The 13777-nt window shown below is 40.0% G+C and overlaps 1 protein-coding gene across 4 annotated transcripts in view; it reads left to right on the top strand.

The window, feature by feature from the left end:
* Window positions 1-13777, top strand: part of kidins220a (kinase D-interacting substrate 220a) — a 41564-nt gene that overhangs the window by 5039 nt on the left and 22748 nt on the right. For all 4 annotated transcript variants that reach the window (XM_026299871.1, XM_026299865.1, XM_026299890.1 and 1 more), the window contains 20 exons: window positions 542-640; window positions 2178-2276; window positions 2593-2691; window positions 2928-3026; window positions 4174-4371; window positions 4474-4572; window positions 4876-4974; window positions 5278-5376; window positions 5549-5726; window positions 5853-6017; window positions 6167-6346; window positions 7308-7473; window positions 7692-7843; window positions 8355-8455; window positions 8550-8735; window positions 8898-9038; window positions 9747-9984; window positions 10117-10208; window positions 12282-12426; window positions 13114-13276. In XM_026299871.1, coding sequence (XP_026155656.1) covers window positions 542-640; window positions 2178-2276; window positions 2593-2691; window positions 2928-3026; window positions 4174-4371; window positions 4474-4572; window positions 4876-4974; window positions 5278-5376; window positions 5549-5726; window positions 5853-6017; window positions 6167-6346; window positions 7308-7473; window positions 7692-7843; window positions 8355-8455; window positions 8550-8735; window positions 8898-9038; window positions 9747-9984; window positions 10117-10208; window positions 12282-12426; window positions 13114-13276 — 2798 coding nt within the window. The remainder of the gene's footprint in view (window positions 1-541; window positions 641-2177; window positions 2277-2592; window positions 2692-2927; window positions 3027-4173; window positions 4372-4473; window positions 4573-4875; window positions 4975-5277; window positions 5377-5548; window positions 5727-5852; window positions 6018-6166; window positions 6347-7307; window positions 7474-7691; window positions 7844-8354; window positions 8456-8549; window positions 8736-8897; window positions 9039-9746; window positions 9985-10116; window positions 10209-12281; window positions 12427-13113; window positions 13277-13777) is intronic.

Below are 13777 nucleotides of genomic sequence, written 5' to 3'. Positions count from 1 at the left end.
TAGCTGAACTAGTGGCCTTGATGTTTCATCTTGCTGAACTCACTCCGCTTGGGCTTAGTCCTCAGCTATTATGAGCCTTCATGTGCCATAATGACAACTTATTACACACTTTTACCTTTGCTCTTTTGACTAAATGACAGGATCCATGCTCTGGCCAACACCCTGTGTCTTCAGAAACCAGGCCCCACACACGCACACACTCACGCGTGCATACACCCTCCCACTTTAGCACACGCATGCTTGCTCACACACCTCTCATTAACATCTCATGGAGAAGTAACCTGCTATTACACATAGCAAACTAAAACTTGTGCTCACTCTCGCAGAAGAGAGAACTGTTACATACTCTGGTTGCTCTTGTGTCTCTTACTCTCTGACTCTGTCTGTCCATGCGACACTGTGTTCCCATGAGCACCTGGTACGACCAGCTGGTAGGTGCTTTGTTCATTTCTATCCCATCTAGAGCTTGGACAGACTTTTGCCCAACTGGATCTGGAGTCTGATGGGAGTTTCCACGGTAACAAGTTGTCTCTGTGCACAGGACTGCTGGACGGCGCTGATCTCAGCAGCTAAGGAGGGCCACATTGAGGTGGTGAGGGAACTATTGGACAACAATGCCAACTTGGAACATCGAGACATGGTGAGAGTGCAGACAGAGACAAAAGCTCAGCAATGCAGCACGACAGGAGATGGTTTTAATTTTTCTGTATATTTGTGAGATGGTGGAAACGGTTTCTTTTATAATCTCATGTAAAAACTGATTTTCTGTTATATATGTTTGAAAACTCAGTATACTATATACTGTATCGTACTAAACATATAATGTAATATAATGATATATCAATATTACCTCAAAAAACAGGAAATAATAGAGAATATGATTAAAAAAATTGGGTTGTACAGCCTTCGTAATGAATGTCATCCCCATTACGCAATCCACATAGTTACTATCCAACCATTATATACTATATATTTGAAAACATCTTAAATGCTAAGAGAATTACCTTAAGAAAACTGCTGTGGAGTGGAGTAAGACTAAGAAATGACAATGTATCCTCAATGTTACAGTTTATTTTTGTAGGAAAAAGATCTAATTGATAAAATACTTGAATCAGTGACACAATGAATAAACTGGAAATATTCAGCTGAAACCATCAGGGGTTGATTAATAACACGCTCCAACTTATTCTGTAAGTGGACTCTTAAAACAGCTTTAAATGTAATGAAGTTATGTCTTGATTTTATGTACATCAGTTGTTTCTATTTGGTGTGATTACCCCAGTGCTGGTTGAAATGGATGATCCATTAGCCTTGAAATGGACATAAAATGAAATTACTGTCTGTGTAATGGCTCCTCTCTAGTAGTAATCCCATTTACTGAGGTCTGGTTGTCTCTGCATGAGGCAGTGATATGATTTTGTCATTGTATACAGACCTGTCAGAAGCAGACAGCCTTCTTCGGGCATACTGTAGCAGAACATTGGCAAATTGCAGATGAGATGTACATATGCTGAGCATGTTTGATAAGTGTTGTGATGTAGATGCCGTAGCTCAGGAGGCTACGGCAATTTCCAGCAGCCAGAACATTAAAAATGCTCCTGATGAACAGTAGCCATCAGTAGGTAACATGATGTATTGAATATCCATACTGACACTCACATACATTTCCATTTTCAATGTTCATGTGTTTGGCTTTATTTTAAAATCTAAAAATTTTAAAATCTAAAAAGCCTGTGGAACTTCCTGGGGACACCAGCTGACTCATTGCTGTACAGGGCGTGTCTAAGCTGCCTAGGACAGATCACAGCCAGTCATCACAGGGCGGATTATAATAAACCGCACTGTGTGATACTGTTCACTCTCTGGAAAGTGTCACACCAGCTGGAAATAGCACATTTTCCTACCACACAATCTGCTAAGATTTTAAATACTCTGTAAGAACTGAGTTATTTTGTTAGCAATTCACCTTTATCCATCCAACCATTATCTGTACTTCCTTATTCCTATTTAGGATCACAGGGATCTGATGGAGCCTGACCTGTATTATATATAATTATAAAATTATACCTAGAATTGAATGTCCAGAATATCATTTACTCTGTATATATTCCATATGTAGACTTCATCGTTATTTTTCTGTTCAACTCAGTTCTGTTCTGTGAATGTATCCTACTCAGGGAGGATGGACTGCTCTTATGTGGGCTGCCTATAAAGGCCGTACAGATGTCGCAGAGGTTCTTTTGGAAAAAGGAGCTAACCCCAACATTACTGGTCAGGTACTCAGACTGATAAACTGTATTTCTTTATAACTCTCTATAGCAACAGCAACACTGGCATCTCTTGTTCCTTCATATCAGCACTGAATGTTACACAGATAATATGTATGTTTACAGTATATGGCATTTATCTGTTGAGCAGCTTTTCAAACTGAATAGTCTTAAAGAATAGTTCCTGAAATGTTCACCTGTACAGTGTGATGCCTGTCCCACCTCAGTCATGTGAGGTGGCTTAAAGTCTCAGAACCACTCCAGGCCTGATACTAATCATTAGTTGCTGTTAGCAAGGCTTCATCCCTGTCCTCTGCCCCAACAGTACAGTGTCTACCCCATTATCTGGGCAGCAGGTCGAGGCCACGCAGAGATTGTCCATCTCCTGCTGCAGCACGGAGCCAAGGTCAACTGCTCAGACAAGGTAACCATGTACTGATAGATTTTCATCATTTATTGTTTTAATCACACTGAAGATGGAGTTGGTTGTATTAACTTAAAGGATTCCCATACTTTTCCACACTCAAATCCCTAAGTCATTTTCCCATCTTCATTTATTTATCATTTTACCATTTATGAAGCCCTTGGTTGTGAGCTAAATCAGCTTTCCTCACCAATGTCTCATACACTCTCTCATATTTTCTTATGTTTGTTTTGCAGTATGGTACTACTCCCTTGATCTGGGCAGCTAGGAAGGGCCACTTTGACAGTGTGATGCACCTTTTGGCCAACGGAGCTGATGTGGACCACGAAGGAGCGGTAACAAGATCGTAGTTTGCCATGTGACTTGTTGTTTATGCTTTGTCAGTTGTTTCCAAAACACCTGACATTATCATATTATCATCTAGAAAAACCTCTGAAAGTTTTAAATTATTACAGGTTTGTTGTTGTTTTTTTTTTTTTTTTGTTTACATATTGCCTATTCTCTGTTGCTGCCTATGTAACCAGTAAGTTATTTTGATTAATGGTCAAGCTGCAATTACATGGAACTGCAGTTTCAACAGTAGCTGACATGAGTCCATATTTGACTATTAAAAATTATATTTTCACAGTGTGTCAAACAAAGTATATAATATTGTTAATCACAATAAAACAACACTAATTATTAGGTTCGATCACACCTTCTACACAGTAATTTATAATATACTGTAGTTGCATTTTTTTATAATCACTGCGATTTGATGTATCTTAAAAGTTTGAAAACCATTGAAGTCTAGAAAAATATGCAAATGTGGGTGCCAGTATCTGATTGGTAGTGTCTCATGTATAGTGTTAAAATTTGATTTGGAAAACAGAACAGGTACTTTAACAGTCCAGTGAGTCTCATTTCGTTATGGGTTCATGGGGCTGCCATGATACACAAAACTGATTTTTATCTTCAGTGTCATTTTCACACAATTAAGATTTAATGCTGCCAAGTGCCACAAATGCGTTAGTCAACTGCAGTATTGAATAATTGATTGCATCTCTGATACAGCACATCTGTGCTCTTGTGCATCATGTGGCATCTGTGCTGACACAAACTGTCAGTAGCATCCAATATGCAGCATCAATAATCAGTTGGTACAATAGCAGCTAATACTGCAGAGCAATTAATTTATATATGATTAAGTAACTCTCATGACTGGACAAATATATGACTTACTGAGCTTGCTAAATGAGATGTCAATAATAAGTTGTCATTAAGCCTGTAATGTCTCCCAGAGCTGCTGAAATAAACTGACAACATGTGGGAAATGCAGTTTTTTAATCATCAGCCATAAATTATTTTGCATTTTTCATGAACAGCAGGGCATTTTTTTTTTTTTTTTTTTTTTTTTTTACAAGTAGTCAATTTGAGAAAAATATCTGTAATACAAAAATGTTAGAGGAACCCTCAAATATAAGTGTCTGTGTGTGTTTTCAGAACTCAATGACGGCTCTGATTGTAGCTGTGAAAGGTGGCTACACTGAAGTTGTCAAGGAGCTGCTGAAGAGAAACCCGAATGTCAACATGACTGACAAGGATGGCAACACAGCCCTGGCCATTGCTGCAAAGGAGGGACACATAGAGATCGTACAGGACCTGCTGGATGCTGAGACATATGTCAATATTCCAGACAGGGTGAGGTCTCCTCACTGCTGACATCAATCATGTTGTAAAAGTAAATCAAATACATTTACTGTCTGTTACTGTCTTTCACTTCTTTCTCACTATCTGTGTTAGAGTGGAGAAACAGTGCTGATTGGAGCAGTAAGAGGAGGTCATGTGGAGATAGTGAGAGCTCTGCTGAACAAATACGCTGACATTGACGTCACTGGCCAGGTAGGTGCTTCTCTCTCTCTCTATCTAGCTGTCTTATTGACGTTTGAAAGCAAGCAGGAGGCCTTCTTGTGTTCTCTGTATGAAATGTAACTGCTACAAAATACTGTTGATGTAGCTCTATTGTTTCTTGGTAAAATAAACTTTAATCCAAGGGTGAGAATAGCACAACAGACAACTTCACACATTTTGCATAGTCCTGAAAATAAATAAATGTAAGTGTGTGTGTGTGTGTGTGTGTGTGTGTGTGTGTATATGTATATATATATATATATATATATATAAATTTATATATTTATATGTCAGGATGGAAAGACTGCCCTCTACTGGGCAGTGGAGAAAGGCAACGCTACCATGGTGAGAGACATCCTACAGTGTAACCCTGACACAGAGAGCTGCACCAAGGTACGACATACTCCGTATTAAAAGAGCAAAAAGCTTGTTCTCTATATTTCTTAGCTGACACATCTGAAGTATAATGATTCTCGTATCTGATTTCTCACATTGTAGTTGGGAATATGTAATGTCAACTTTTTTGCTTTAGTAAATAAAAATAGTAACAACAGAAATTTGTAAAAACTCAGTTGACCAAACATTTACCTATGAATACTACCATTGACCTTAGTTCTATCTAAAAATGTTCAACTTTTAAGGTGCAGTGTATATAGATGTTTCGGTTCTAAAATACATTTCAAAATGAATTTGTAGGAAGGAGAGACACCACTTATCAAAGCAACCAAAATGAGGAACATAGAAATAGTGGAGCTGCTGCTGGATAAAGGAGCCAAGGTGTCTGCAGTTGACAAGGTACTTTATAAAACACTGTTGTTCATAACTCATGCTTGTACAGAAGACCTTCTTCATAACAGTACTTGATCTTGATTGATTTTTGCCCACTATTTCCTGACTGGTTTTACATGGTTACTTTCCAGTTTTAAATGGACAGCAATTCATCAATTTAGTGTTGTTCTTCACACAGAAAGGAGACACGCCCCTCCACATTGCCATCCGGGGCCGCAGCCGAAAATTGGCTGAGCTGTTGCTGAGGAACCCTAAAGATGGTCGCCTCCTCTACCGTCCAAACAAAGCAGGAGAGACACCATACAACATTGACTGCACCCACCAGAAAAGCATCCTCACACAGATATTTGGAGCTAGTATGACCTCTTTCTCCATCCTCTGTCATTCAGAAAGAAAAATCAATCACACAGTTCCACCTTAAGTTCTGTCACTTTTATCTGCTTTGCTATCTTTTCACATTTCTAACTCTGTTTCTCTCTCAGAGCACCTCTCCCCCTCTGAGTCCGATGGAGACATGTTGGGTTATGACCTGTATAGCAGCGCTTTAGCAGACATCCTGAGTGAACCCACAATGCAGCCACCTATCTGTGTTGGCCTGTATGCTCAGTGGGGTAGTGGCAAATCTTTCCTTCTTAAGAAACTAGAGGGTAAGTGATCCTACAGCATAGGAAATCCAGCTTACACAAAGATGTAATGTACAGAAATGTGTAAAAAAAAAAATTTGGTGAGGGACTTCTCTCGATTTTCTCAGTTCTGTACTTGATCTTCTGTTCCTTCTTCCCTTCTTGTCCATCAGATGAGATGAAGACATTTGCAGGCCAGCAGATAGAGCCATTGTTCCAGTTCTCATGGCTGGTGGTCTTCCTCACATTGCTACTCTGTGGCTCGGTTGCCGTAGTTCTGGGCTTTACTGTTGATCCCAAACTGGCAATTGCCGTCTCTCTCAGCCTCCTCGCCCTCCTCTACATCTTTTTTGGTGAGGACACGGATGGGCTAGAAATGCAGTACTGAAAACTGATGACTGGGGGGGGGGGGATGTTCACATGTTATCTGTTCTGCAGGTACAGCAGCCTAGATAGAGGTGGTTGGCATCTATTCTTAACATTGGCAATATATAAATTTGTCTTAATTTGATTCACATTGTTCACTGAGGTTATTGAATCTGTAGTCCAGTTAGTGAAGCAGGATTAGTGATGAGTGGTATAGGTTAGAGCTACTTCACATTTTAAAAACACTCATTTTGCATCATTTGCTAATGTGAAACATGCCTCACATAAAAAGGTCTCAAGACTTATGATTAAGAATTGTTGATTAGCATAATGGTGGTGACAAAGTATGGTCATCATCAAAAGAACAATTACTTCCTAGGTTTATCAGGTATCTGACCTCAGAAAGTTGTTCACACCACGTGTCCTAGCAGTGTGGCTGAGCTGAAGCAGCTCTGTAAGAAGCATTGTCCAGAAATCCTTCTGAACTTTGTGCAGATTTGATCCACAGCCATGCAAAGCACTTTTTGAGGTTATTGCTGCCAAAGGAGATTTGACCAGTTATTAGATCCAAGGGCACACTTACTTTTCACAGCACTGTAACTATTGAATGGGTGTCTAATAGAAGAATATAATTGCTTATATGTTATATAGAAATTGGAAATTTTTGTCTATACTTAAAGAATGTCGTCCACATGTTAGGGGCCTTACATCCTAAACCCAAGTTTAAGAATCTGGTGTGGACACAGCACTGCCACCTGAAATAATCTTCAGAGTATTTTAAAAAATGTGTTAATCTGTCCAAATCTGTCTATTTTGTCTATGAAGCTTTTGAAATTGTTTTGCTCACTAGAGGGTGCTAGTATACTACCAGCATCAAACATGATTTTGACAGCATATTGATTTGGCCCAAAAAGTTCCTCAGTTAATAGTCTTGTCTATTGTCTCCAGTCTTGGTATACTTTGGAAGCCGGCGTGAGAGGGAGAGCTGGAACTGGGCGTGGGTCATAAGCACCCGTCTGGCTCGCCAAGTCGGTTACCTGGAGCTGCTGCTCAAACTGATGTTTGTTAATCCCCCTGAACTTCCTGAGCAGACCACTCGTGCACTACCTGTCAGGTGACCGTCACAGACACGCACCAGCACAAAAATACACACACTGCTGTCTGTAGAGTTTTCTTCTGCATAATAATACAATGTTAGTCTCCTGGGTCTAGGAAAGAGGAATAAACATTTGTGAACGATTGCATTACCATGCCATGTATTAAGCTCAGTTGGAAGTAGTTGTGTATCTGAGAGAAATAATCATTCTCCTGTCTCTCTCACACATCACACAGGTTCTTGTTCACTGATTATAATCGTCTGTCCAGTGTTGGGGGAGAGACCTCTATGGCTGAGATGATTGCCACACTCTCAGATGCCTGTGAGAGGGAATTTGGCTTCATGGCCACCCGGCTCTTTAGGGTTTTCAAGAATGATGAGATCCAAGGTGATGTCAGTCTTTGGCTTTATATGTCATATGATGACAATTTAGCAAGTACACACACACAATCTGTTTACTGAGATTTAAAATGGATCTGATGTCTACAGTTGCCAGCTAGTGTTGTTATTATTAACCGGCTAGTGACAGGATGAAATGTTGGATAGTGGTCTTGATCTTATGCTTTTTGTCCCAACTTCACATGACACTGAAATGCTCTGCAGGTTGTGTTGACAAATAAACCAAAATAGAAAGAAGTGAAATGTATTCTTGTTTTATAGCACAGTAAACCAGTTCTCTTAATCAGGTTTCTTCTTCTAATTGGTATTGCCTTTCATCAGTATAAAATTAGATTGCTGGAAATTGGACTCTTTTAAGCATAATTGAGCTCTTGTAATCATACCCAGTGCTTAAAGCTAACTGTTTAGCAAATATTCTGATCATTAACATCTATGTGAAGGTAGTCGTAATCCTAGCTTGTGTGGAACATTGTATAAAAAATGTTTTTTTACATTTCCAGGTAAGAAATGGAAGAAAACATGCTGTGTTCCCTCCTTCGTACTGTTTGCTTTGACAGTGGGATGCCTTATCACTGGTGTGGCACTGTTGGCCATTTTTAAGGTGGGTTATATCAAAGAACTGTTGATCATACATTAAAACAGTATGTGTTCTTACCAATGTCCTAGTCATCAGTTTCCATGCTTTTATATCTCAGGTGGACCCTGAGAACTTGACTGTAAATGCAGTGCTGATCGCTATGGCCAGTGTGGTGGGCCTGGCCTTACTGCTCAACTGTAGGACCTGGTGGCAGGTGGCTGACTCTGTCCTCAACTCGCAGCGGAAACGCCTACACAGTGCTGCCAACAACTTACACAAACTAAAGAGTGAAGGATTTATGAAGGTAATGTAATTTACTTTAGTTGTTGCATCTAATCAAGAATGAATGCAAATCCTTTGACATTCTGTTTCCACGGGTCAGGGGGAATTCTGTTTGTTTATGAAGTTGTAGTTCATAATCCAATCAGCTTCCTTTCTCACATATACATATTGACATTTTTTTCAGGTTCTGAAGAATGAGGTGGAGCTAATGTCGAAAATGGCCAAAACCATTGATGGCTTCACCCAGAACCAGACACGTATGGCCGTCATTATTGATGGACTGGATGCCTGTGAACAGGACAAAGTTTTACAGATGCTGGACACGGTGTGTGTTCGCATTTACTTGTGCACACATGCAAATCTCTCTTGCAATGCAACCACCCTGGTGTTCCCAGCTGCCTCAGCTCAGCTCCAAGTTTAGATTCTTGCTCCCAGCTGCTGTAATAGAATTTCCTTTAGCTAAATGTTATTATTTGGCGAAGTAATCCCAGAGTAGATGGCAGCCTCCTGTGTGCTAATGTAATCTTCTCATCTCTGCAAGCATCTCCCAGTCACTCTAAAACCATTTTCTGTTCAGAGAAAGTCAAACACATCACTCTGAAATCCATTTTTATAGGTTACATGAATTACAAAATTAAATAATTCTTGCCCTTTCAGTCAGTCTACAAATAATGTGCATTAAAGATGCCGACACCATGTGATGGTGCCTTAGTTGATGGTGCTGTCAGCTGCTGTAGGGATGGAGGTTTGTCATCCTCTGGGGCAAGCCTGAGGGTACTGGCGAGGAAATAACAAACCCTGTATGCATGCACAAATTGATGTCCTGTGACACTTGGACAGCATCCCTTAGTTAGCAGAGTAGAAATCCCCAACACCATGTGCTGCAGATAGTCAGATCTCATTCATATTAAGTACCATACCTGACTGCTGCCTCTGGCTTTCATGTTCTTAATTAGTTAGTTTGTAAACCACCCAATATGACATTAATACTACATATACTACAAAATCACCTATGGTTCGCTTCTCATTTCAGGTGAGGGTACTCTTCTCCAAAGGGCCTTTTATCTCCATCTTTGCCAGCGACCCCCATATTATCATCAAAGCTATCAACCAAAACCTGAATAGTGTACTGAGAGACTCCAACATCAACGGCCATGACTACATGAGAAACATTGTCCACTTGCCAGTATTCCTCAACAGCAGAGGCCTCAGTACAGCCAAGAAGCTGTGCATGGAAACCCCCAACAATGGAGAAACATTGTCTGCTGAGGGTAAAGGAAAAGGGCAACACATTTTGATACATACATATAAAGTTTGTGGAGATTTTGGGGCATTTGGGCCATTGGTGTTCATGTTTATTATTTAAAGGCATTGGTCAGTTGTCATTTTGTGTCTTTCTCCAGGATGGCATGAAGACATGGACAAGAAGTTGTCTCAGAACAGTTTGGGCCCAGACCAGGCCAAGTTTGGCAGCAAAACCGCCCTCAACCGCAGGGTAATATCAGTTTAAGTCAGGTTTATTTCTATAGGCCAATTTCATGTACTATGTTTTAATTGGGCGTCACATACCCACATCATTCCAGACCTGGAACACAAACGGGGACACCCTTGGGAGAGACAGTTCAAGGAGAGATCTCTGTGCTCAGATGAATGGAATGTAATATGGGTTTTAGAGGAAAGAATGGTATTAGTGATAGGCAATAAAAAAATTCAAAAGAGTCCAAGAGTGGGATTAGGTCTGGAAATATTAAGGTGGAAACTAATATTTGATATCTGGACATTAAACAAATAAAATTAAATGGACTTAACCACAACTTGAATGGAAAAGCCACCAGTTTACAGTTAGGGATGCTGCTTTAGAAAGACAGTCTTTTCAGCCTCCTCTCTTAAGGGGGTGATCAGTACAGGCGTGGTGTTGGCAGGCAGCTCAGAGGCCAGAGGACAGAAGGGGAGACACAGAGATGAAAAGAGAGAGAGGTGCTCGGTGTGCGGCCAAGGTTCCTGCTGTAATTGATGTAATGGCTGTTTATCCTTCCTGCTGCGTTGCCACAGCCTAATGACAAGGCCTAGCAGCAGTGGGTCCCTGTGACAAAACACTGGCACCAGGTCTGCTGGCAGGAGGCTAAGTGACTCTGCTGCTGTCGCTGATGCTTTCCTCCCCCCCTGCGAGACCTTAGCAGTACTGCCTCCCGTTCTCTTGTTTGTTTGTTTGACATTTGTTTGTACCTCGGGTTTATCTAGTACCCTCAATTATTGGTCTTGGCCCTTTTATTATGGGGCGGCATGTTTTTTTTTATTTGCAGTCCGCTACTAGCTAGCTGTTGGCAGGAGGGACAACTTTCTGTAAGTGGAAATTAAAATGAGGGCAGGAGGGGAAAATTAATTTGTAGGTCCCATTTTCATGTGACTTCTCAAGTTATGGTTGATATGTGTATCTTTACAAGTTTATTTCCATTATTAGAATTATGTGCAGCACCTTTTCAAGTTATCAATTGAAATAACAGAACTCAGCATTCTGTATTTCCACCCTCTTAGAATTTTAATTTACAAAATGAATGAATGAATGACACAGTTAGGACCTGTGTATATCTTACCAGTGGCCGTATGTTTGTAATGACGCTGCCATTAATACTTCAAAGTCAACCAAAAGCCTCGGCCTTGGATCCTGACCATGGCAGCTGTCCCATATCATCACAGATGTTCTCCAGTACATCTGTATCTCATGCTTATCTGTGTGACATGACTGTTCACCTTTGGACAGTGGGTCTTCTGTTTATATTTGCTGACACAAACATCTTGTGCTGAGGAGGAGATGGTAAGGAAGGGGATGACACTGTGAGGAAAATCTTTTAATTGGTTTCCTTTAAACTGCAGGCCTTTTCTCGATAGATACATGTCCACTCCTAAAAAAACATTTAATACCATTGACATAAAGTAAATATCACAACTTCATATAGAAGAGAGTAGAATAATCACTCAATCAGAAATATATAACTTAAATGGGTATAGTTACTGTTGAAAATGTGTAAGTTTGGGATCTATCCAGCTGTTTCTCAGCTTATCCAGGCATAAGGTTTTAGAGTAATATGCCTGAAATCACATTCTGACCGTGAGAGGCCTGCTCAAGAGGCTCAGCTTGTGGCAGTATTGATGCATATGGGGTCAAACCTCTGCTAGGGTCAAGAGTCCTGCTATGCTATTGTTTCTCTTTCAGTTGCTTTTGGTGTTTTGTCTTAAGAGATTTAAGATTTTCCTTTGCAGTATATGACTGTGACATCAATGTCTCCTGTGGCTATAAGACCACTTTTCATTTCTCACTGTTATTCTGCTTTGATTGACACTGTGATTGGATTTCTTTCAAAAAATTATATAAAAAAACAGTCTGGGTTCTTTTCAACATTTTGATATGATAATTTTGCATCACACCATGTCGCTGAATCTTTGCTGCCATGGTTGAATGATGCAGGTTGCAGTAAAAAGATAAATGAAACAGGAAACAATTTTATGTTAATCTTATGCTAAGTTGACTTTCTGGTTGTCTTTGTACACTTCATGTGTGTCCGTCAAGGACACATACCGACGTCGCCAGATGCAGAGGACCATCACCAGACAGATGTCCTTCGACCTGACCAAGCTGCTGGTGACCGAGGACTGGTTTAGTGACATCAGCCCACAGAACATGAGGAGGCTGGTCAACATTGTTTCTATCACAGGTAAAGAATAACCTGCTTTCTGCTTCAGCACCATCCTTACCTCACAGTAACGACATTTGTTTTTATCGCAACATTGAATTTGTTCAGCCTTATTTTAAACTGTTACTGTTAAGGAGAATGAATGGTTCACTCATTTGGAGGGAGACAGAACAAGGCGACAAAGGTCTGATGGTATTTATTCCTAGACCAATGCGCTAAAGTGATTGCTGAATTGGTGTGTTTGATGAAGCATTTAAAATGAAGAGTGGTTTTAGTTTATTTAAATTACAAATAAGTTTTAATTGCAACAATGAGACTTTTTCTTTACCCACAATCTCCTTAATATATTTTTAACAGGTTAAATAAGGTGTTGACCAGCTTGTGTAAAAGTTGAGACGGCAAGCCTCCATAGCTGACTGGTTTGTGAGATGTGAATCATAATATAGGATATGTTAGATATACTTCAGGTATAATGTTAGATATACTTTACATACAGTTAATCAGATGCTTGTAGGATGTGAGAGTAAGTCATGTAACAACAATATCATTCTGTATAAAATAATATCCATGACACTGGATTTTGGACAGATTATTAACTGCCCATAAGGAAGATGCACAATTCTAAGAGACTTTCTCAGGCAGATTGAGATTAAGAGTAGTTTAGTGACTCCTAAAGACACTTCTGCTCCTCTGTACCTTCATTGACAGGTCGTCTGTTGCGGGCCAATCAGATCATCTTCAACTGGGATCGACTGGCATCATGGATCAACCTGACAGAAGAATGGCCATACAGGACATCATGGATTATCCTCTTTCTGGAAGAGACTGATGGAGTGTCTGACCAGGTCACGCTCAAGACCATTTATGAGAGGTATGTGAAAACATGGATAAATAAAATCATACACAAAAAAGCTTTCTTCAGCCACCTACATTGTCCTTTTTTTAAATTCTTTCTCATCTTCCCTCCCTTCTTGTTTTTTTGACTTTACATTCCCCTCTTTCTTACTTGGGGTCCAGTTTTGGCAAACTGAGATTACCTCTAATATAATATAAAAGCTCAGTTACCTTAATGGAAATTATGTCAAAGAAATGCAGCCAAATGATCAAGAATCTGTCAGTAAAACACTGACCAGGTTCCCTCTGCTCCACAAACATATCAACAAGCAAGAACCCAATCTCAGTCTGTTGGGAAGATTTTATTCTTTGTTACGCTCTGTCTCATTTTGACCAGCAGGTGGCAGTAGAGGATTTTGCTTTCTATATAGGCTACAATAGTGCACTGCCGGTGGCTGTGAATACCACACTAATTGGCAACTGACAGATTTTGTAATTGGTCATAATGCACAAAAAATGATGTCTCTTTTTTTCATAG

This window comes from Mastacembelus armatus, chromosome 22 (assembly GCF_900324485.2).
Source record: "Mastacembelus armatus chromosome 22, fMasArm1.2, whole genome shotgun sequence".
Classification (NCBI taxonomy): domain Eukaryota; kingdom Metazoa; phylum Chordata; class Actinopteri; order Synbranchiformes; family Mastacembelidae; genus Mastacembelus; species Mastacembelus armatus.
This window is presented reverse-complemented; position numbering and strand designations above follow the sequence as displayed.